We start from the raw sequence: 21,951 nt of genomic DNA, 5'->3' as shown, positions 1-21,951 counted from the left end.
CGCGGTTCTACCAACAGGTGGCAGTGTGCTCATGAAAATGACACTGGGCAAAAGTTTTTGATGAATTTCCTCTAAGAGTTACGTCTGTTTGTCTGTGGTTTTTATGTCAGAATCAAATTTTTACCATAATTCTAGTTATCAGCCAACATTACTAGCTTACACGAAAAGAAATTTAATTATTTTCTTCATAAGTTTTAATCCATGTTTTTCATTAGATACACCCTAATTCCTTTCATAACATCACCTTATTACACTCATGTTAGAACCTAATATCAGTTATAACATATCCTTATACCATGTATTAGTTTTGTGTTATGGTTTAAATATATAAGTTTTAACTAATACTTTTGTTAAGATTGTGCTTTGAAAAAAAAAACTCCTTCATGAACCAAACGTACCGTCGTATTTTCTAACGGAGAAAGCCATTGTTGCACGTTTTCTTTCGGAGCTAGCGAATTAAACTGATTAGGGTTTGCGTGGCAGCATCATAGACAGAGATTACGGTAGATTGCGGTAGGTACTAAAAGTACATTATATTTATCAGTGAAATAGCTCATGAAATTTTCCTCTTTCACAGTCGAAGCCGGCAGAATCGTAACGGTAGAACTCATGAAAGCATCGGCTGAATCGGTGCTTCCTTCCATTCCTTGCTCCATCCCCGCATAGTTCCGTCTTCATGGCCAACAAAACACACGTCCCCCGCATTTCTTCAGCTGAATCCTTGAACGCTTGCGGCCGCTATCGCTTTCTGAGTGGATCAAGCAAGTGCTCTAACATCCTCTTAAATTCGCCATGAGATGCCTAGATTATGATTCCAAGAAGGCATACCGAGGGGGCCTGATTGGCCTGATTTTCCGGGACCAAGATCCGGACTATTTTTTTTCCAGTGCTGAAGTGATTTTATTAAAAAAAATAAACATTATGCCAATGTTGAATCTTTTTCTTTTTTTCTGTTTTTGAATATGAAGAAACAAATAAATTAGAACCAATAATCAAAACATACGATAATAAACTTCATTAGATGTGATGAATAAATAATATAACACTTTCTAATACTAGTCATTACAAATAGTGAATTACATTCATAAGCTAAACTTATACTTTTTATTCATTGTGTGTTATGCCTTATATTACATTTTCCGATATATTCTATTAGGAAAACGAAATGGCAAAAATGTATAACATTTTCTTATACATTCGATATGGAAATTTCTTTTCGTGTACTGCAAAGCATTTTAATTTACATTAGAAAATATTTTCTCAAAACAAACATTAAAATTTATTCAATTTTAGTTATTTACCTATAGTGGGGCAAGATGAGCACCCCTGATGGTAATATAGAAAATATTTTGAGATTATTGTAATCCACTCAATAGTGCCGAACATAGGTTTCCGTAACCTCTGCAACTATTTGGTTGTGTAAATTTCTAAAAATAAGCAACCTAATAATCGTTAATTGTTTTTCGGGTCATTTTGTATGAAGTATTATAAAACCGCATTTTTTTTTCAATAATCGAAAAAAATGATAATTTTAGAACGTGATACCACACACCAAAAATCGATTTGGAATTTCAGCAAAATGGTTTGCTGAGCAATAATCAGCAAACAAAAAATTTACTGTAAAATCAGTAATTTGCATTTATTAGCTGAAATTCAGTAAATTGATCCGGTTTGCTGAACTTTCAGCAAATTTTTCCATCGTCAGCAACGTCGGCTACTTGTCAAAATTGAAAACACTGTCGCTGCCGTTGGTTCGATACGTTGTTTGATGCGCGCATAAATCATAACTATTTCACTAGTTTAAAACGTTTTTTGATGAAACTAAGTATGTAACGGTGCAACAGTTGGCTAATCCTGGCTATTTGAGATATAATAATAAGGTAGGTATTGTGGATTTACCGGCTACTTGTATTCTACCGGTCGCTTCAGTATGGCCTCCAAAGTAGCCGTTTTATAAAAAGAGTAACTTAAAAATGTTTTTAAACATTTTTTTTTGTATGCGCTATTCCTCGTTGCCACTAGCTATTCAGCGACATTCATTTTTTGACCATCAAGTTGATTTTTATATGAAAACGGCTACTTTGTAACGGCTACTCAAGTAACCGGTAGAATACAAGTAGCCGGTAAATCCACAATATTTAAATTTTAAACGATAGCTCCTGATTTTAGAGTAACAATGTCTTCTTTGAACGACAGGTGCAACCCCAAAGTATAAATCGCTAATTCCAAAGCGTCCGCGAAATGATCTTCGAGTTCGACGGTTTCCTCGTCCCGGTCTTTTGTTTCGTTTATTTCAGAGTAGCTGCTATCCGGCAATGTGACCACCATCTCCATGTCCAAAAGCTTGTTCTTTGGAAAAATCGCCGCTTGTTTTTGTGACCCGTCCCGTGTGATGTGATTTTTGCGCATTGGTCAAAATAGAGTTTAAGTTTCATGAAATTAATAAAACTGAACGAGTTAAAATGTTCTCCCTATTTTTTTCATTGTTTTCATTAAATTTGAAACCTGAATCTGTTTTTTTGCTTTCCATACTGAATCCTTTCAGCAAAGCGCTACCGAACCTGGTGACGGTCGAGTTTGCTGAAATTTCAGCACATTTCGCTGATCAGTCAGTAAACCGTTGACAACCACGATGACAGCCGAAATTGCTGAAAATTTCAGTAGATTTTTTTACTGAATGGTTTGCTGAAATTACAGCTCGGCAAAATTCAGCAAAACTTTGCTGATTTTCGGCGAAAAAAATTTGGTGTGTAGACTAATTTCAAGACCTCGATGTACCAAAGAAAACGATCAAATTTTCGGTGAGCAGTCCGGTACCCAATAAATATTCATAACCGTGTATTTTTTTCCGTGTAAATTGCCTTTTGTGTAAATTTTATATAGCGTGTTACACTGATCTGACAGCTCTGACAGTAAGGGACTAAACATAAACTACGTAAAGTGAGTACCGAGGATTGTTCACAATCTGCGAACTTGACTGCGGAAAAAATTGCGACCATGACGCCGCTGGTGATACCATAGCTATACACAAGGTTCACTATATCAATCAGTGTATGACCAATTTATTGTTAAAATATTGGGACTTTAATGTAGTGCTCTTCTTGCCCCGTAGGGGTGCTCGTCTTGCCCCGTAGCATGTTCGAACTGACCAGAAAACATCTTTTTTGTTTAGTCAAATAAATCATCCTTATTGTGAATTTTTAACCCTCCCATGTTTATGGGTGATAGAAAACAAGATATAGAAAAGAACTACTGAGAGGTACTTTGAAAAATTGTGTTAACTTTCAATAAACTCGACGTGATCCTTAGGGTGCTCATCTTGCCCCGCCCTACCCTATATGATTAACTTACCAAAATCAATCGAAGTTTTACGAAAAACGGCAGCAGACCCAGCAGACACACTCGAAGAATCAGACAAAATTAAACATGGCGGCTTCTTTGCAGCCGATCGTCATCACAACCAAACGGATAAATGCGGATATTCCGGTTAGAAAAGGATATGTCATTCCCCTTGATCCTTGCAGCATTCATCCCATTGCTATAATTACACCTTTCAAAGAAACCGGCCGTCAGCGTCTAACTCCAATGCAAAGAAAATTCAACAACCTCCACAGCAAAGCCCGAAACATTGTGGAGTGTGCATTCGGGCCGCTGCTCACTTAGCAGCTCGCTTAGCATCGGTTAGCAACGGTTAGAAACGGATAAATGCGGATATTCCGGTTAGAAAAGGATATGTCATTCCCCTTGGTCGATTTCTACTCACTTTTGTAGATTTATTTAGGTTCTTCTTTTTTTATTTTCTAACAGAAAAATAGCAATTTCGTAATAAAAAAAGTAAAATAAACATTTTATTTGTACATAAAACTATTTTACAAATCTTGCACTTAATACTAAACTAAAGGCGATAAATATTTACAATCCACTTGAGCCATAAATTTATCTGGTCTGGATGCTACTTAAGTTCTCCCATGTGATGGTTCCTTGGATGGTTCCTACTCCGTTCAGCTTTTGCCTCGGCTTTTGCTGATTATCATCGGCATCTAATCCACCTGTTGTAACAGGAAGCTCCACGGTCAGCAGCCCCAGCACTATATCGATCAGCTGCCAGAAGCCTCTTTCCAAAAAGGAAGTTCCCGGGATGCGTAGCCCTAGACGGTAAATGGTGGTTTTGAAAATCTAGTTTAGAAGTTACATCTCGAGTTTCGATCAAGGTTTCGATGTCAAATTAATAATATCCATACTTACTTTTCAAACTCACATTTTCTACCGATGTTTCAAGAATTTAGTGGTAAAATGCACTACATTTATCTCACAATGTTCGAAAATATTTGAAATAGCTTAACCCTGGCAAAAGTTTTTCCAAATTCTTCTAAGATATTTCCGTTAGAGTGAGTGGAATAAATTTTGAGACTACTCATAAGTGAGTAAAAGGCTAATTTTGACAAACAGAGTAGAAATCAACTCACTTACGAAAAACACTGTCACTCACTTTTGACATTTTTTTGAAAAGTGTGCAACTGAGTAGAAATCTACTCATTTTTGAGTAGATTTCAACGAGCGTGTAGATATTTGCTTGTTCTTACCTGGGTGTTGACCGGTCGACGTTCAAGTTGGGAAAGAGAGAGTTCGATGGGTGCAGAGTAGTTTTATTTCTTTGTTGTCACTAATACAAATTGAACTGTCACAAATACAGACGAACAGAGCAAAGTAGTTAAGAATAGGGTGGTACAAAAGTATGTATTTTCTAACTTCTTACATATTCCCCCCGCCACTGGAATCTTCAAATGGAAGTAAGCATAATTTACCAACGGACCGTTTTGTTTCACCTTTAGATGTCAAGAGAGTAGCCACCCTAACCCGTCCATCAGGTCCAGGATGTACCTTAATAACGCGGCCCACAATCCAAGAAAAGGGGGGTAGGCTCTCGTCCTTGACTAGGCAGAGTTGTCCGACTTCTAAGTTAGGTTGGTGGATAGAGTTCTTCTTTGCTCTTTGCTGAAGATTGTTGAGGTATTCCAGTTTCCATCGATTCCAGAATAGTTGTAGATTTTTCTGCACCTCTTCAAATCGTGAAAGCCGATTAGTCGCTGTTTGAGATACATTTCGATCTGGTAACGCTGTAATTGGACCTCCTATCAAAAAATGTCCAGGAGTTAAAGGCTCCAAGTCTTGTGGGTCATTTGACATAGGAGAGATTGGTCTGGAGTTGAGAACTCCTTCGATCTGCTTTAGAAGAGTTAGCATCTCTTCGTATGTAGGAATGCTCGATCCCAGTACACGCTTCATATGATGTTTGATGCTTTTTATGCCAGCCTCCCAAATTCCACCGAAGTTTGGCGAGCGCGGAGGTATGAACTGCCAGTTGATCCCTTCAGTCGCGCAAAATTTTTGGATTTCCGGTTCCACTTGTGCTGCAAACGTTGCACTGATGTCTTTTAACTCGTTCTTAGTTCCCACAAAGTTGGTGGCATTATCACAAAACATGGTACTGCTCACTCCACGTTGGCTACAGAATCGTCTAAGAGCAGCAATGAAGGATGCACTCGATAGCCCGCTCACAAGTTCAATGTGAACAGCTCGTGTGCTCAAACAAATAAACAGCGCTACATAGACTTTCAAAGACTTATTAGTGCGTACCAAATTTTCTTTTATGATGAACGGACCGCCGAAATCAACTCCGCAGAACTGGAATGGCCTAGCCGGATTAAGACGTTCACTTGGAAGTTGACCCATCACTTGTTGAAGAGTTTTAGGATTATTTTTGAAGCATGTGATACACTGGTGTACAACTCTACGAGCTAGATTCCTTCCATGGATTGGCCAAAACCGTAGTCGCATTAGGTACAACAAATTCTGGGCTCCAACATGTAGATGTTTTTGATGATAGGCTTTTGCTATCAACACAGATAGATGACATTTTGTTGGCAGTATGATTGGATGTTTTTGATCGAGACTAATTCCCGCAGCTTGAAGTCTTCCGCCCACTCGGATGACTCCGTTGTCATCCAAGAAAGGGCAGAGGGTTAGAAGTGAACTGTGTTTCATAACAGGTTTGGCGATTGCCAAGCATTTAGTTTCCTGCGGAATGTTTTTTTTATTATTATTATTAATATTATTATTCATGTAAATTTCAACTTAATGCTAATTCATCACTCACCTGTGGAAAGTATTTTTTCTGCACCATTTTTATGACTTTAATTTCTGCTGTCTTTAGCTCCTGAATTGTCAAATGCTTCAAAGACCTACTTTCTGGCTTGAGTCGGCAGTTATTCGCAAATCGTAGGCAATATGCTGTTACACGTTTCAGATATTCGTAGCAGGAAAACCGTTCAAAAAACAAATCTTCGTTTTGTGGGCTATTTTCTTGAACAACTTCACAACAAACTAATTTAGCCGTCTGAGGTTCTTGTGACCATGGTTCATTGTGTTCCAATAAGAAATCTGGTCCGTGCCACCAGACAGAACTTTCTATGAGTTTCTTGGTAGATACGCCCCTTGTTATTAAATCCGCAGGATTTGCTTTTGAGCGTACATAATGCCAGTCAACTGGTGAAGATCTCTGCTGGATAACTTGGACACGAGACGATACAAATTTCGGCCATTTATTCGCTGGTTTGCTGATCCAATCGAGAGTCACTTGCGAATCCGTCCAATAGTGAACTGCTCCAATTGAAATATTCATAGCTTGTATGACCTTCCCAATCAACTCTACCAACAATACTGCTGCTCGTAATTCCAATTTAGGAGCGGTATTATTTTCGTTTTTCGATTTCTCATTTGAAGGAGCGATCCTAGATTTCGAACATAACAGTTGTACGTCCACCTGATCCTCGTTGAAAGTCCTTACGTACACTACTGCTCCGTAGGCTCTCTTTGCTGCATCAGCAAATCCATGAAGTTCAACGGAATAATCTCCTACAACAACTCGACGCTCCATTGTTACCTCGCTAAGCCCATTAATCTGTTGGAAAAACCATTGCCACCGCTGCTTAACATCATCTGGTAGTTCTTCGTCCCAGCTTAGTTTTTGCATCCAAATATCCTGCATTAGTAACTTTCCATTAACCACAACGGGAGAAAGCAGTCCTAAAGGGTCAAAAATGCGCTGGACCTCTGACAGCACATTTCGCTTAGTTATTGTTTCGTGATTAGTTATCTCGGTAGCGAATCCAATTGTATCCCGTTGAGGATTCCAACGAAGCCCTAAAATCTTGACGAATTTGTCGTTCGGTTCTTCTATCGGAATGTTGGATTCCCATTTATGCAGTTCAAAACCTGCACTGCTGAGAATTACGTCGAGCTGTTTTTTAATCAAAATCAATTTCTCCAGATTGTTTAGTCCGGTCAAAACATCATCCATGTAAAAATCGTTCTCTAATACTTCACAGGCTTCGGGGTACTGGTTGGCGAACTGTCTTGCTAGCTCTTTTAAACATCGTGCTGCTAGAAAGGGGGCAGAACAGGTACCATAGGTTACAGTATTCAAACAATATGTACCAACTGCATCGTTGGGAGAGAAGCGCCATACTATCAACTGTAGCAACCGATCCTTTTGATTTACCACGATTTGTCTGAACATTTTCTTCAAATCAGCCGTGAACACGTACTTGGGCCAACGAAACCTCAAGAGAATGTCGAATATGTCAGATTGAATCGTAGGTCCTGTCATTAGTACATCGTTCAATGATAGCCCACTAGATGTTTCGGCCGAACCGTTAAAAACCGTTCGAAGTTTAGTCGTTGCACTTTCAGGCTTCAGAACGGGGTGATGAGGGAAGTAAAATGTTGACTCTTTTGTTGTCAACTCATCGTGTTCGACCAACTGCATATGGCCGAGTTGAAGGTAAGCTTGCATGAATGAGACATATTCCTCTTGGAGTTGGGGATCTCTATGAAACCTTTTTTCCAATTGGAAAAGGCGATTTAACGCTGTAACTCGAGATTCACCTAATAGTTTAGGGTTCTGTTTAAATGGTAGCCGAACCACGAAACGTCCATTAGCATCTCGTTCAGTAGTGCCGATAAAATGTTGCTCGCAGAGAGCCTCTTCGTCCGTCCATTCTCGTACGTGCAAGTTGATTACATTTCCGTTCATGAATCGAGTGACCTATAAAAATCCAAATAGTCCTATTTCTGTTTGATTCTTCAAATTTAGGTTAAAATTACCTCTCTACTCATATTCATACGGGTGATATCACCACCGACTAGCCATCCAAAAGCAGTATTTTGAATGGACGGAAGGTTCTGGGATAGTCTTGTGTTCCCATCCCTCAGTATATCGAACATTACTGCAGCTCCTAGCAACAAATCTACTGGGCGTCTTAGATAGAACTCAGGGTCGGCCAGATTTACTTGTGATAGATCCCAATCAGCAATATCAATGTCCTGTTGCGGTAGTGGACTAGTAATTATGTCTGTCACCAATACCGGGATCGTTTTTTGATAATCCGAAGCTTTTGCTTTAATGGTAATATATGCTTTCTGGTCCAATCGGTGAGGCATGTTCCCGAATCCAAGAACTCTTTCCAAAGCATTTGTTGTTCTGGCGCCACAACGCTTAATGACATCAGAAGAGGCCAAATTAGTCTGCGAGCCTGTGTCTAACAGCGCACGACATGAAATGGGAGCAGCATCACCAGCTGATATTAGGACGGACGCTGTTGGAAGTAGTGATTTGCTGGACGAATAATTACACATTACTTGATGGTCTGCGAAATTTTATTTTGAAAAAGAAAAAAAATAACAAAGCAGTTTCATTGCGGTTGTTCATGTTCCAATAGGATTTGAATCTACTCACTGCGTTCAATCTGACTGGATTCTTGATTGCTTGATCTCTGGGCATTTGACTTCTCACGGTGGATTGAGGTATGATGTTTGCCTCCACATTTGAAGCATCCACGATTGCGACACTGTTCTGCGCTGTGATTGGGTTTCAAGCAGTTAAAGCATAGCATGAAGCGTTTAATTAGCTTAACTTTATCCTCCAACGACTTCTGTTCAAACCGGTGACATTTTCCGATGTAGTGTTCGTCTCCACACGCGATGCATCCTTGCTGTGTCGTTCTAACGGCCATAGAACGAATTTCCGATCGAACTTTTTTATGCGAATAAACCTGTGGATCTGTAGATATTTTTCGCTTTGTCGGCATGGAATCCAACATCTGACATCGGTCGTAGATAAACTGCTCCAGTTGGTCGTAAGGCGGCGGGGTTGTTCCGGATGCTGATGATTCCCATTCTCTGCGCGTCGTCACATCGAGTTTGTTTGCCATGAGGTGAATAAGCATTGCGTCCCAGGATTCCACAGGTTGTCCCAGAATTTGTAGGCATCGTAGATTTTTCCGAGCAGAATCAAATAATTTCCGCAATGCACTGGCCGATTCATCCTCGACCCGAGGCAACTCGAACAGCTCTCGCGTGTGCTTCTGTACTAACAATTTCGGATTGTTGTACCTTTTGACCAGCAAGTCATATGCGATGTCGTAATTTGTGTCAGTGGTAGGAAGCGAGTCAATGATTGCCAAAGCTGCCCCACGTAGGGACAGCTTCAGGTACTCAAACTTTTGGATTACAGCGAGAGATGGGCGATTATGAATTAAAGCGTTAAACTTATCGTACCATTCGAGCCAATTTTCATTAGCTCCGGCGAATATGGGCAAATCAACTGAAGGGAGTCGCACATTATCTCTCCCAAATGATGCGGACGCTGCCCTCTTGCTTGCTATTGTTCTTTCAAACAGTGCCAAGCCAGTCACGTACTGTAGATCGATCTCTTCACGTTTTTCAAATTCTTCTGGGAACCATTGCTCCAACCAACTCTGTCCTTGATCGAAGCTCTTGTAGCACTCCTTCAACATTTCCCTTCTTGTTTCTAGGGAACAAACGTCGTTCTTGTAGGCGTCGATGTTGTTGACAATAGATCTCATCCTTGCGACCGCATGATCACGTTGCATCTCAAACCGTTCCTGCTCCGACTGAACCACTATAATTGGTTGGTTACCTTCGCCGTCGTTTATCATGATTGAACCTGGGTGATTATAGATGATATTATCAATATATTAATACTGTTTTTAATATTATTCAAAAACATCAATTTTCCTCACAAGCTAAATGTTTGTCTTATATGATTTGTGTGGCCCACATGTCACTTCTTTTTCAAATCAGATGTCGTTAACCCGCATTTTAACCTCAAAATGTATTCACATTAGATTTATGGGAGATTCTCGTTGGATTTCAGTGGCCCGCGTGCCGCTTTCTCACTCATGTATGAACGACCCACGTGCCGTTTTCAAAACTTTTGTTTTTGTCTTATAGGATTTGTGTGACCCACACGTCACTTCTTTTTCATATCAGATGACGTTAACCCGCATGTTAATCTTAAAATGTATTCACACTAGATTTATGGAAGATTCTCATTGGATTTCAGTAGCCCGCGTGCCGCTTTCTCACTCATGTATTAACGACCCACGCGCCGTTTTCCAAACGTTTTTTTTTTCTTTTCAGCGTCATTTTCTCTTTTGAGGTTAGTTGACGCTTTGCAATTAAATATCGATAAGATTTGTTTAAACGAAGATCAAACCAATCTCACCCAATGAATTCAATTTTAGGCGATCAATCTGGTTCTTTTCCTCTTTTAATAGTTGCTCTGCCATATCCGGCTCGAAGGACCATTTTATGTAGATATTTGCTTGTTCTTACCTGGGTGTTGACCGGTCGACGTTCAAGTTGGGAAAGAGAGAGTTCGATGGGTGCAGAGTAGTTTTATTTCTTTGTTGTCACTAATACAAATTGAACTGTCACAAATACAGACGAACAGAGCAAAGTAGTTAAGAATAGGGTGGTACAAAAGTATGTATTTTCTAACTTCTTACAGAGCGTGTTTCATTAGTGTGTAAATTTTGGTTACCAATGGTCCACTGCACGAATTTATGCTGGCCTGCTTACTCTCACAGAAAATTTGACGTTTGGGAGGTGCCGACACCGCTCAAACGTCAAATTTCGTGTGAGAGTAAGCAGGCTAGCATATATTCGTGCAGTGGACCATCATCGTATTTTCCCTCCGGCAGCACTGCCGGGATCGGGCAACACTCGCTCGCAGCCGGACTGCGGTGATTTTGACAGCTGATACTGACGTTTCACACGGTGGAAAAAATTTTCATCATCCCGCACCGCAAGAGTGATTTTTGGAAAATAATCGAAAAGTGATTGTTGTGTAATAAACTCCCCCGGAATATGAGCATTGGCCGCTGCGGAACGCCGAATGCAAACGAATGATTCGCAGTGCAGACAATTGTTGCGGAACGGATTAAGAAAGAAGAACGCACCGAAATGGCCTACCGCCTGCTTACGACGGCTCGAAAGCTAGAATCGACTCTGGCTGGCCTTGGTCGACAACATCGCACCGTCAACACGACCGATTGCGACCAGGTTAGAAGTTTTCTTTTGTTATTTAGCGCTATTTTTTTTTAAAATCCTTGTTTTGTGGTTGTAATACTTGCAATTTCCAAGTAAAATGGGATAGTTTGCTGGATTGATTGACATTGATCATGAGAATGTTTATTTCAAACTGTGAAATAAATATTCAACTCAATGTCTTATTTCATAACAGTCAATAAGCAATTTGTGTTATTTCTTTTTCAGATAATTCGCAGTTTAAGTTACCTACAATCGAGTAAAAACAAGGTGTGGAATGAGTTCCTACACAGGATTCAACTGTTCTGTGAAAAAACTCCCAAGGGATTCGAAAAATACTACAAACCTCCTGGCAGCACCAAGAAAGGTGCTGCTGCCGAAGAGGCTCAAGAAGTCGCTTCCAAGGATGCCAAGTCAGCGTCCTCGTCGCCATCTGGGAAGAACGCTCCCGGTCAGCAGCCGCAGCAACCACCGAAAAATGACTGGAATTTGGGAATGTTTGGTCCGCAGCCGGCCCGGGGCAAGGGAGGTAGTGGTGGATCCGGAGGAACCGGTGGCAGTGGTCGCCCCATCGGAGGTGAAGGCGGAGAGAAGGAGAAAATGATGGTCTTTGGGGCGCTGGCCGGGGTGGCGTTGATTTCCGCAATTGCGTATTTCGAGATGGGATACAAGGAGATTGCGTGGAAGGAGTTTGTGAATAAGTAAGTGAAGATGGTTTCGACGGTTTTGTTCGAAGACTTAAGACTGATACGCTATTTAATTTTTAGCTATCTTGCTCGAGGAATCGTGGACAAATTGGAGGTGGTCAATAAGAAGTGGGTTCGTGTTCGATTGACGGCGGGAAATTCCTCCGACTCGGTAAGTGCTCCATTCAATGTATGCCGTCGTAATTAGAAATATCTCGTTTGTTGAAGTACCCTCTCAGAATTAACAATTTTGTTAACTGTCCACTAGCTTCCAAGAATATCGAAGCATTATAAAAGTTACCATACACTGAGGATACTGCAACTCCGAAAATCATACGAATCAACTATGATTTTTTGCCACAAGAATTTCTTGCGAAAATCATAGTTACGAACTATGATTTTGGATTCAAAGCGCCAACTATTATTGTCATACTGTTCCTGTATAAATTTCATTACATTCACGTATGAAAATCATACCTAAAACGTATAAAAACTGAAAGTATGTCTTATGACTATCATACATATTTTTGTGAAATATTTTGCACAAATTAAAAAAAAAAATGCAACCTGGAATCGAACCAGGAACGTCAAGGTTGGCGAGTGCGTGCTTTACTCATTCGCCCATCGACGCTTCGGAAGTTGAAGTGGTTAGAAGCCAATAAAAGGTTTTATTGTTTTTTAGCAATGATGTTTCATAACACATCTTATGATTTTTATACGATGCTTCTTATGAGATTTTTCATACGACAAGTCTTATGGATTTCGCTTTTCAATGTATGAAAAGCATACGAGAACTATGAAATGATGAAAAAAATAAAAATAACTGGTTCATAAGATGTAAACTATGAAAAACATACGATCAGTATCCTCAGTGTACGAATTTCGCAGGACATAGAATGTTAAATGACCGCTTAAAATTAAACAGTAAAAATAGTAAAAAAAATTCCCATTTGTGGGCACACTACGTGATGATAAGCTCCCGATTGCATGATCATACCCTGTCACGGTCGCCATGTTGGTATTAGGTATCAGTAGGTCGACTTCAGAGGCACGTTCTCCATTTAGGAAATTTGTGCCTTCGCTATGAACACGAGCCTATTCATGATCAACCTAATGGAGAGGGAAAGGCATAGATCATGGCATGGAGAAAAGGATAGGTAAAGGAATAGGATTGTCACCCTAGAAGACGGCATTAACGCAAAAACGTACCACAATGGGTTGAAACAGCGCCCTGAAAAGGGAGCTGTAATAATGCATAACCTGTAAAGAGAGCCTATAGCTCTTTACCATAGCGGATCAAGAACAACATAACGTCCTGAAGATTCAGCTTTCTGAAGTCAACTCATAAGTGTTGACCGAATACTCGGAAACGCAGTTGCGCAAAAATGGGACAGTTGCATATCAAAGGATACGACCATAATCGGATCAACAGCTAGGTATCACATTCAAATGAATCAGCTTACTGAATATTCGCCATGTGATAGCTGAGTTAGCAGTGGTTAGTCAATGCTTTGACCAGCATGCTGCAATTCTGCTTAGACAGATTCTTTCAGATACTTCGCCACCCCTGGAGATGGCACAGTACAATACAATTTTGTTTGACGACATGACTCCAAACTATTCTAGCATTGTTTGTTCTGAGTAGCAGCCCAGGTGTCAATCTGAAGCTTTACCCAACAATTGGATACCGGAATAGCTGGCTCAGGGCCAATGAAGTAATGTGATGCTCCAGTGCGAGCTAACTCATCAGCCAATTCATTTCCAGCGATGGAAGAATAGCTAGGTACCCATACAAGGTGAACAGCGTTTGCTGAATTCAGCTCCTCGATTTGAGTTCGACAAGCGATAACTACCTACCTTCGATCTAGAGTTGGCCGAAGCAAGTGCTAATACACTGAAAGGCGGCTTGTAGTAATGACAAGCACAACAATGTTTTTAAATTTACCATGGCAAAACATGATCATCGACTCACCAACGCTTCTTGTGTGCGTTTTGTTTCTTTTCACATCAACCGGTTCGATAGCCGAGTGGTAGCGTGCGAGCCTGGTGATGTCAAGGTTCTTGGTTCGAATCCGGTTGCAAACTGAGACTTTTTTTAATTGAAAATCGAGTCCATGGTAAAATTGAAAACATAATTCTGTTGAATTGAAACGAAAATCAGTCTGCACAAATTTAGTGGCGTTGTGTATTTAAATTGACCCTCAGAATAGTAATTTTCACCGCAAGCCGCCGTTCAGTGTAGCAGCCTGGCTATTTGAACAGAAGTAGGGGTAGTAGGGGCAATATGACCATAGGGGGAAATTTGAGCCACCCTGAATTTGGCCTTATTATCAAGTTTTGTTCTGTTCAAAGCCTTAGGATCTTTTATAGAATGCTTCAATCATGTCTCACTGTAAAAACCATACCAAAATTCGATTCTGAAATGCAAATACCTATAAATGAAAATTTACTTTTTTGCTACGAACGCAAAAATGTTATAAGATTTAAAACTCCAAAATAAGCTTTTAACAGATAACTCCCTACTGCCCAGGAAAGTATTCCATTACAGTTGATACTGCTACTATTACTGAGCAGTTTGTGGACAAGTCTGCATTTTTTCGAAACTGAAATTACAACAAAACAAGAATTTTCCGAAACTAGTCTCTACGGGGCAATATGGTCATACCTGGTCGGACCAACATGATCGGTTTTATTTTGTAACCGAACCGTAAAATTTTGCTGTCAAAACATGAATATTATCTGCAAAAACATGGTTCATTACTGGTGTGAGGTTGCAAGCGGCGATCGGAACGAAAAAAATGATCACATAGCAGCCTGAACACCGCCAAGACACAGGCGCCTCTACAGATTACATCCCAATCTGTAAAGTTCAATGAAAGCGGATATTTGCGGTCTTCGCTTGGAACGATATCCTCTTTGGCAACGGCCAATGAAGGTTGTTTTAGGAATCGTTCATAAATGACGTAACATTGGAGGGGAAGGGGGGAGTTCTTGATATTACTACGAGCCATGCATTAGGTATGGGAAAACAAATTACGAGTGGGGAGGGAACAAGGGAGGAAGTATAGAAAATTGGCCAAAAATGCTACGTAATTTGTAAGTGCTCCCTTACTGTGTCTCCCCTCGCCCGATCATCCTCAGAGTGTGAGAGATGGAACCAATGCCATCGTTGCCATTCTTGGATTCATGGCTGTGGTGGAAACATGTGCCTATGTTCAATGAAATATTGCGTTTAATAGTAAAATGCGATGAAATCTGCCTATGTTTTTTTTTTTTTTGAAACGAAAACAATCGAATTTGTATAAAATACACTGAATTGTTGTTAAATAATCATATTTTTCTATTTCTCACTCCTTACGAAACATTGTCCAAAAAAACAAACAAGTTTTAAATGGTGGCTCATATTGCCCCGCCTGATGGCTCATATTGCCCCGTATAGCTGGGAAACACATGAAAATCAATGGTTTTCAAAAGTATTTCCCAACAAATAACAAAAAGTTGTTTTCATAACTTATCGACGCAATATGAAGGGAAACACTTCTAAGCATGATTCAATTACATTAAAATAACTATTTATTGAGTTTTTCTGTGCATTTCAGAACGATTTCCTTAGGTGGCCCATATTGCCCCGATCACCCCTATATTACTTTGCCCATTACGTGCTGCTGAAGTGCTGATTGCACTCCGCACATAAGAGCAAAGATTTCGGCCTGAAAAAACTAGGAGTGGGTAATGTCTGAGACATAACCGCAGTGTTGACGTAGGACAAAGGCTGGAACAAGATTTCGACTTTTATATTTCAATAATACAATGCTTGTTGTTATGATAATACAAATGGTGGACTGATGTGTTGAGTAAAGTTGCTGTGTGATCGATTTCGCTGAACGCATTTATAACCCAACAAACATTTTTGCTGTATAAGAGTAAAACAAATCACTCTTAAGCTAACTTTAGTTCAAGCAGCTGTTATTCAGCTGATTCGGTTACTTGGAAAGATGTTGACTAGTTCAAGAGTTATTTCGTTTTGAAAAGAAATTGTCAAATTACTGTTATACGAGAGAATTTTCATCGAGCGGATAAAATTATTAGATAATTGAACGGCGTTAGATAGATCTTTTCAATTAAAGTTTAACGAGAAACTCATTCGACAATACGATAGCCGAGAGTCATCGCTGAGTTTGTGTGCTGCTGCCTAGCTGGGAGGTGGCAACTCCCTTCTCCTTGACTGATCCAAGAAAAATGACGAAAGATAACAGAGGAAACAACTGTTATGCCTCTAGATTAGCAGATGAAGCTCCTCCCATTCGGCGGGCTTTCCAGTTTATTCCGTTTGCATGACCCGCCCACATAGTGTCAGACGCTTCAAACGACTGCAACCGTTCTTTGAGACAATTTCTAATCGAACGGATAAACTATTCGATGTATTGAACAATTAAGATATTATTCATTCCATAAATATTTGCATGAAACAATGTTTCAGGTACAATTGCCGAATAAGATAACGTGTTGCTAAATTTCGGGTAGAAAGATTAGTGACCGATTTTGCTGTTCTGAGCCACCAAGCATTCAACCAATCACTTTTCGAATGCACTACACTTTTACCGATCGTTGGAATATATCGTCGGTTTCCTGCAATAGGGGCACAACTCAAAAAATGTGAATTTTCAGAATGAGCGTTTGAAAATTAGCAATCTTGTAGCACCTCCTGCAAGTTCACTTATTTCTCTCATCATTTGGCAAAAGTAAACGAATTTTGATAGTTGTATCATGGGAAGGGACTGAAGCACTATCTGTTTTATGAATTTGGGATTACTATTTTTCAACGACTATTGAAAAAGTTGACTGATTTTGAGTTGTGCCCTTATTGCGAAAAATTGTCAAACATGCGAAAATCTCGAGTTTCTCAACGAATTTCGAAACGGGTCTTTGTGAGGTGATAGTTTACACAGTTTTTCATCATTTGCCATTAAAATCTCAAAAATGACAAATTTTGAGTTGTGCCCCTATTGCAGGAAACCGACGATATCCGAAAATTATCTGATTCATAACTCTTAAGGAATAATTTTCTCTGGTCCTGAAAAGGTCCGTTCAAATAACGGTTGATTTTAGAAAGACAATTGAAAATTATCCACACTGAATGCGGGAAGCCATCGAAAACTGCCGCCGTCTGCTGTCGTGAATGAGATTCCTGGTTCTATCAGATAGATAGCCGACAGTCGTCGCTGGGTGGTTGATGCGCAGCTACCCAGGTGCGGAGGTAACTTCCATTGCTGGGCCCACCGCAGCCGTGATCAGTCAGTGGATGAGATTCCTGGTGCTATCACTCGTCGCAGTTGACGTGCTGCTGCGTAGCCGTGGAGGTGATATCCACCTCCACCCTCCCTGACTGATCCAACGAAAATGACGAAAGAAATCAGAGGGAACAGCTTTTATGCCACTAGATTAGCAGATGTAGCTCCTCCCATTCAGCTGGCTTTCCAGTTTATTTCTATTGCATGACCCGCCCGCATGCTTCAGACGCTTCAAACGACCAAGAAATGAGATAAATTTTCATTTAACAAATAAAGTAACTTTGCTGACCCCCCCCCCCCTTTAAACGTGACGTAATTTCTGGACGCTCCCCATTATTTCACGAAAAATGGTTCTGATAGGACAATGCGTTGCTAAATTCTGGGTGGAACGATTAGTGGTCGGAATTCAATCTTTCATTTTTCGATTGAACCACAGTTTTCTCGATTCATGGAATGAAATTATCTGGTTTACAACTCTTGAGGAATTATTTTCGGTGGTCCTGAAAAGGACCGTTTGATTGACGATTTTAGGAACGAAATGGCATGAAAACATTATGTCACGCAATGCGTGTTGGTTTTCTCCTTGCTAAATACAGGATGCCACCGAAAACTGGTACGCCGCTTTCTGCCATGGATGAGATTCCTGGTGCTATCCGCACGATAGCCGAGAGTTTTGCGGCTGGGTTGATGTGCCATCCACCCTGCCTGACTGATCCAACGAAAATGACGAAAGAAATCAGAGGGAACAGCTTTTATGTCCCTAGATTGGTAGATGAAGCTCCTCCCATTCGACTGGCTTTCCAGTTTATTTCGTTTGCATGTCCCGCCCCGTATGCACCAGACGCTTGAAACGGTTAATCAACCGAGAATTGAGAAAATTTTCATTTAACGAATAAAGTAACCAAAATATTGGAGGATTTAGATCACTTTAATTCGAAAAATGGTTAAATTAAACAATGTTTCACAAAAATGGTCTGGATAGGATAAAGCGTTGCTAAATTCTTGGTGTAATCATTAGTGGCCGGCATCATTATTGTTGCGGGGCCACCACACTTTTACAGAGCGATGGAATGAAATAATTACCTATTCTGATTCACAACTCTTGAGGAATAATTTTCTATGGTCCTGAAAAGAACCGTTTGAATATTGGACGATTTCAGACAGAAAATTGACATGAATTCATCATGCCACGCAATGTGTGTTAGATTTCCCCGTGTTGAATGCTGAACGCCGTCGAAAATTCGCCCGTCGCTTGCTGCCGTGGATGAGATTAGTGATCGCCTTCACTGTTGCTGAGCCACCACCAAGAATTCAATCTTTCACTATTTGGTTTCACTACACTTTCTCGGTCGATGCAGGAAATTTATCCAATTAACTCTCTAGGAAGCATTTTCGATGGTTCTGAAAAGAACCGTTTGAATTTTGGACGGTTTTAGGTAGAAATTGAAATCAATTCATCATGCCACCCAATGCGCATTGATTTTATTCGCGCTGGACGCCGTTGAGAATTGGCCCGCCGCTTGCTGACCTGGATATTCTTCCTGATGCCATCAGCAATACGCCACCGTCAATCAATCCGTGAAAGGTCCGAGCCCCGAGGAAAAGCGACGCAACTCGCACATTCGTTGTGGTGGATTTTGCTGCTGCCTCTGCCACCACCGCCGAGCAATCGATGAAAAGTATTCCTTCCTTGGTCTGTCGCGTTAGACGGTTAGAAGGCGAATGTGCAACAGCACCCTTGCCGACAACCACCAACGCCGAGCCGACACGGCCGTAAAAGAAGAATGAGCGAAAACGCAAACGAAGAAAGTCGGCAGCTCTCGTTCGATGCGTTCACCTCCAGACGACAAAGGCGAATGAGGGAAGATGCGAAGAAGCAGTAGCTTTTATATTCGACGGGAGCATCCAAAATGTGCTCGTTCGTGATTGGCTGGAATAAACATGGGTTTACTTTTCCCAATTTTTCAATAGTTTGTTATTGAAAATTAGCAAATGTTAATATTGGGCATAATTGGTGTAAAGATTTGCAATCGATTGGAGCCAAAATTTTGAAAATTCAACGAGAGATGGCTGAGTTATTAACGCTCAAAATCTCCACTTCAAACGTAACGCGGCCGATTTCTGAAAATTTAGAATGACACCCGGTATAGAAAAGAGAGACGTAGTCCTACGTCAAAACGATGCAGTGTCTACCAAGTGAACAAGACTGATGCAGCCTTAGCTCACGAGAATAAACACCAGCACCTGCTCGACCTTCGAGAAGGGAGCCATCAGTGTAACATACGCATACAATGCCGTCTGAAATACTTCTTTGCAAATAACCAGATGTCCACTCTTCCCGGCTAGGAAATTTCGTGGAAAATGTCCTAATATGGAAAATTACAAGCAAATGTAAGTTCACTTGGAGCTAGGACCGTGTTGTCCCAATTCACTAAAAGTGAAAACAACGAGGTGTGTGTTGATCTGCGGTTCACAGGGGTTTCACCTAGTAAACCCAGTACCCATAGACGGTAAGTGCAAGAAACTGCTTCTTGTTTGAGATGAATGCGTAGTGGGGCAACGCCAAAGAAAACTTCGAGCACTGCCGTGGGAGTCGAAGAGAATGCTCGATGTCTGCAGACATCGCCATTAGAAGCACATCCTTTGGAGATGGCCTAATTTTGATTGAACCGTTCCAGGGTGTCTACTACCTGGAAAAACCTGGAAAACCTGGAATTATCAGGGAATTTTACTCGACCTGGAAAAATCCTGGAATTCTCAGGGAATTTTGGTGACAATCAGGGAATTTCTATGTTTATAATTTCAATCCAAATTTTCAGTTAAAAATGCCTCAAAGCAAATAAAAATTTTGGCTGCGCCGCTACTAACTACCCGCTCGTTAATTATTATTTATCAGATATTCATCACTCTTGACGTTGATACTAACTTGTACTTTTTCCACAGCAATCTCCAATTTTATGCTTTACTTTTCGGAAAATTGAGTCGACATGCTTTTATAGTTAAGATTTTGAATTCTCAAATCTTTCAATCAATTACAGCTTTAAATATTGGCTTAGTGACCTAAATTGTATAAGCTATTTTTCTTTAATTCCATGTAAACGAGCTTACTGTAAAGCAGAATTTATTTAGATTTGCCTGACAAATTCGCAATTGCCTGTAGATGTTGTAAAATACCTGTTGGAACTTAAAGATATATTTTAATCGTAGTTCCTGCAACTCCCGCAGAATATGATTGATCAATTGGAACTCCTGGCGGATTGTTAGTATTTCTAGCGAAATTAACTAGATGACTTCTGGAAGAAGTTTTGAATATTTTTCTGACTATTTCTGAAACGTTTTTAGAACAACTCATACATTATTATTCTAAACAATGTTTAAAAGAATTGTCAACTCTCATTTTCCCATAGTTGCTTCTGAGCTCCACATATTTGAAAGAACTCGAGAAAGACTATTTTCGATGGACATTATGCAGTAGTTTTAGAACATGGTTACCAACTTATTAGTATTTTCTGAATTGTCAATTACTTCTTTCAAGATTGAAACTATAGACAACCAAAACTATTGATTTAAAACATTTTTCTCTATTAATATATACCTATGAATAAACGTATCTAATATTTTTGCAAGCAATTTCTATAAAAGGAGAAATCGCTGTGAGAATAATTTAGCGAAATTGTTGAAAAATATATATATTTGGACGATTCATTTGTGAAACCAACGAAGGTCTCGTGCGCATTAACTGAAGCTATGCGTGATGGTTTCTTGGAGGATTGTTCAAAAGCGTTAACTGCAATTTGTTTAATTTCTGACAATATTTAAGAAAGTTTGGTTAGGAACTACTCGAAAGATTATCTGCTAGAACTGCCAAGCTCAACTTTTATAAAAATAAAGAGTAATTTCTTGTTGTTTTTCTGGTTAAATTCCTTCAGAACTTGATAAACAAAATTTTCATCAAATTATGCAGAAAATTCTCCTAAAGTATCGCCAGGATTGTTTTAAGAATTCCATCAGAAAATCATCTCGTGCTTCCGCTTTAAATGCTGGTGGGATGTTGTCCATAAATGGAACTAGAAATTTCCCAGAAAGTGCGGTTCCACGAATTTCTAGAAATCTGAAATCATGTTTAGTTTAGTCGATTTGTTAAACTTTCAAAAACCTGGAAAAATCCTGGAAATATCAGGGAAATTCATTTTCATAATTGAGTAGACACCCTGCGTTCTCACTACGCCCTTTTTCCACCACAGAAGACATCCATAAGCCAATATTCTGCCGTGAATCGCATATCAGTCCCATCTTTGCTTGATTTCCTATGCAAATGGGACAAATAAGCGATTCTCGGCAGTATTGGTCGAACAACAGTTGTGTAAATCCATTTAATATACTTGGGTTTTAGACCCCAAGTTGTACCAAAGAGTCGCCGTTATTGCCCGAAGGCCATACAAGCTTTCTTGATTCTGAACTCAATGCGAGGTGTCCAGGAAAGCTTGGGATCAAAAACAACTCCAACTTACTTTACCTGTTCAGTCACATCGATTTCAGAATCAAAGAGACGCAATGGTCGA

The 21,951-nt window shown here is 40.0% G+C and overlaps 1 protein-coding gene across 1 annotated transcript; it reads left to right on the top strand.

Moving 5' to 3' along the window:
- Positions 1–11,120: 11,120 nt before the first annotated feature.
- On the top strand, positions 11,121–12,338 carry LOC109430833 (AFG3-like protein 2). Its single transcript, XM_062852687.1, has 3 exons — positions 11,121–11,427; positions 11,641–12,113; positions 12,180–12,338. Exons 1-3 carry the CDS (start codon positions 11,329–11,331, stop codon positions 12,304–12,306), a joined length of 699 nt encoding a protein of 232 aa, XP_062708671.1. The 5' UTR covers positions 11,121–11,328; the 3' UTR covers positions 12,307–12,338.
- The last annotated feature ends 9,613 nt before the right edge of the window (positions 12,339–21,951 follow it).

Source organism: Aedes albopictus, chromosome 2, assembly GCF_035046485.1.
Source record: "Aedes albopictus strain Foshan chromosome 2, AalbF5, whole genome shotgun sequence".
Lineage (NCBI taxonomy): Eukaryota > Metazoa > Arthropoda > Insecta > Diptera > Culicidae > Aedes > Aedes albopictus.
Note: the sequence above shows the minus strand (reverse complement) of the source record. Positions and strands in the feature narration are given on the sequence as shown.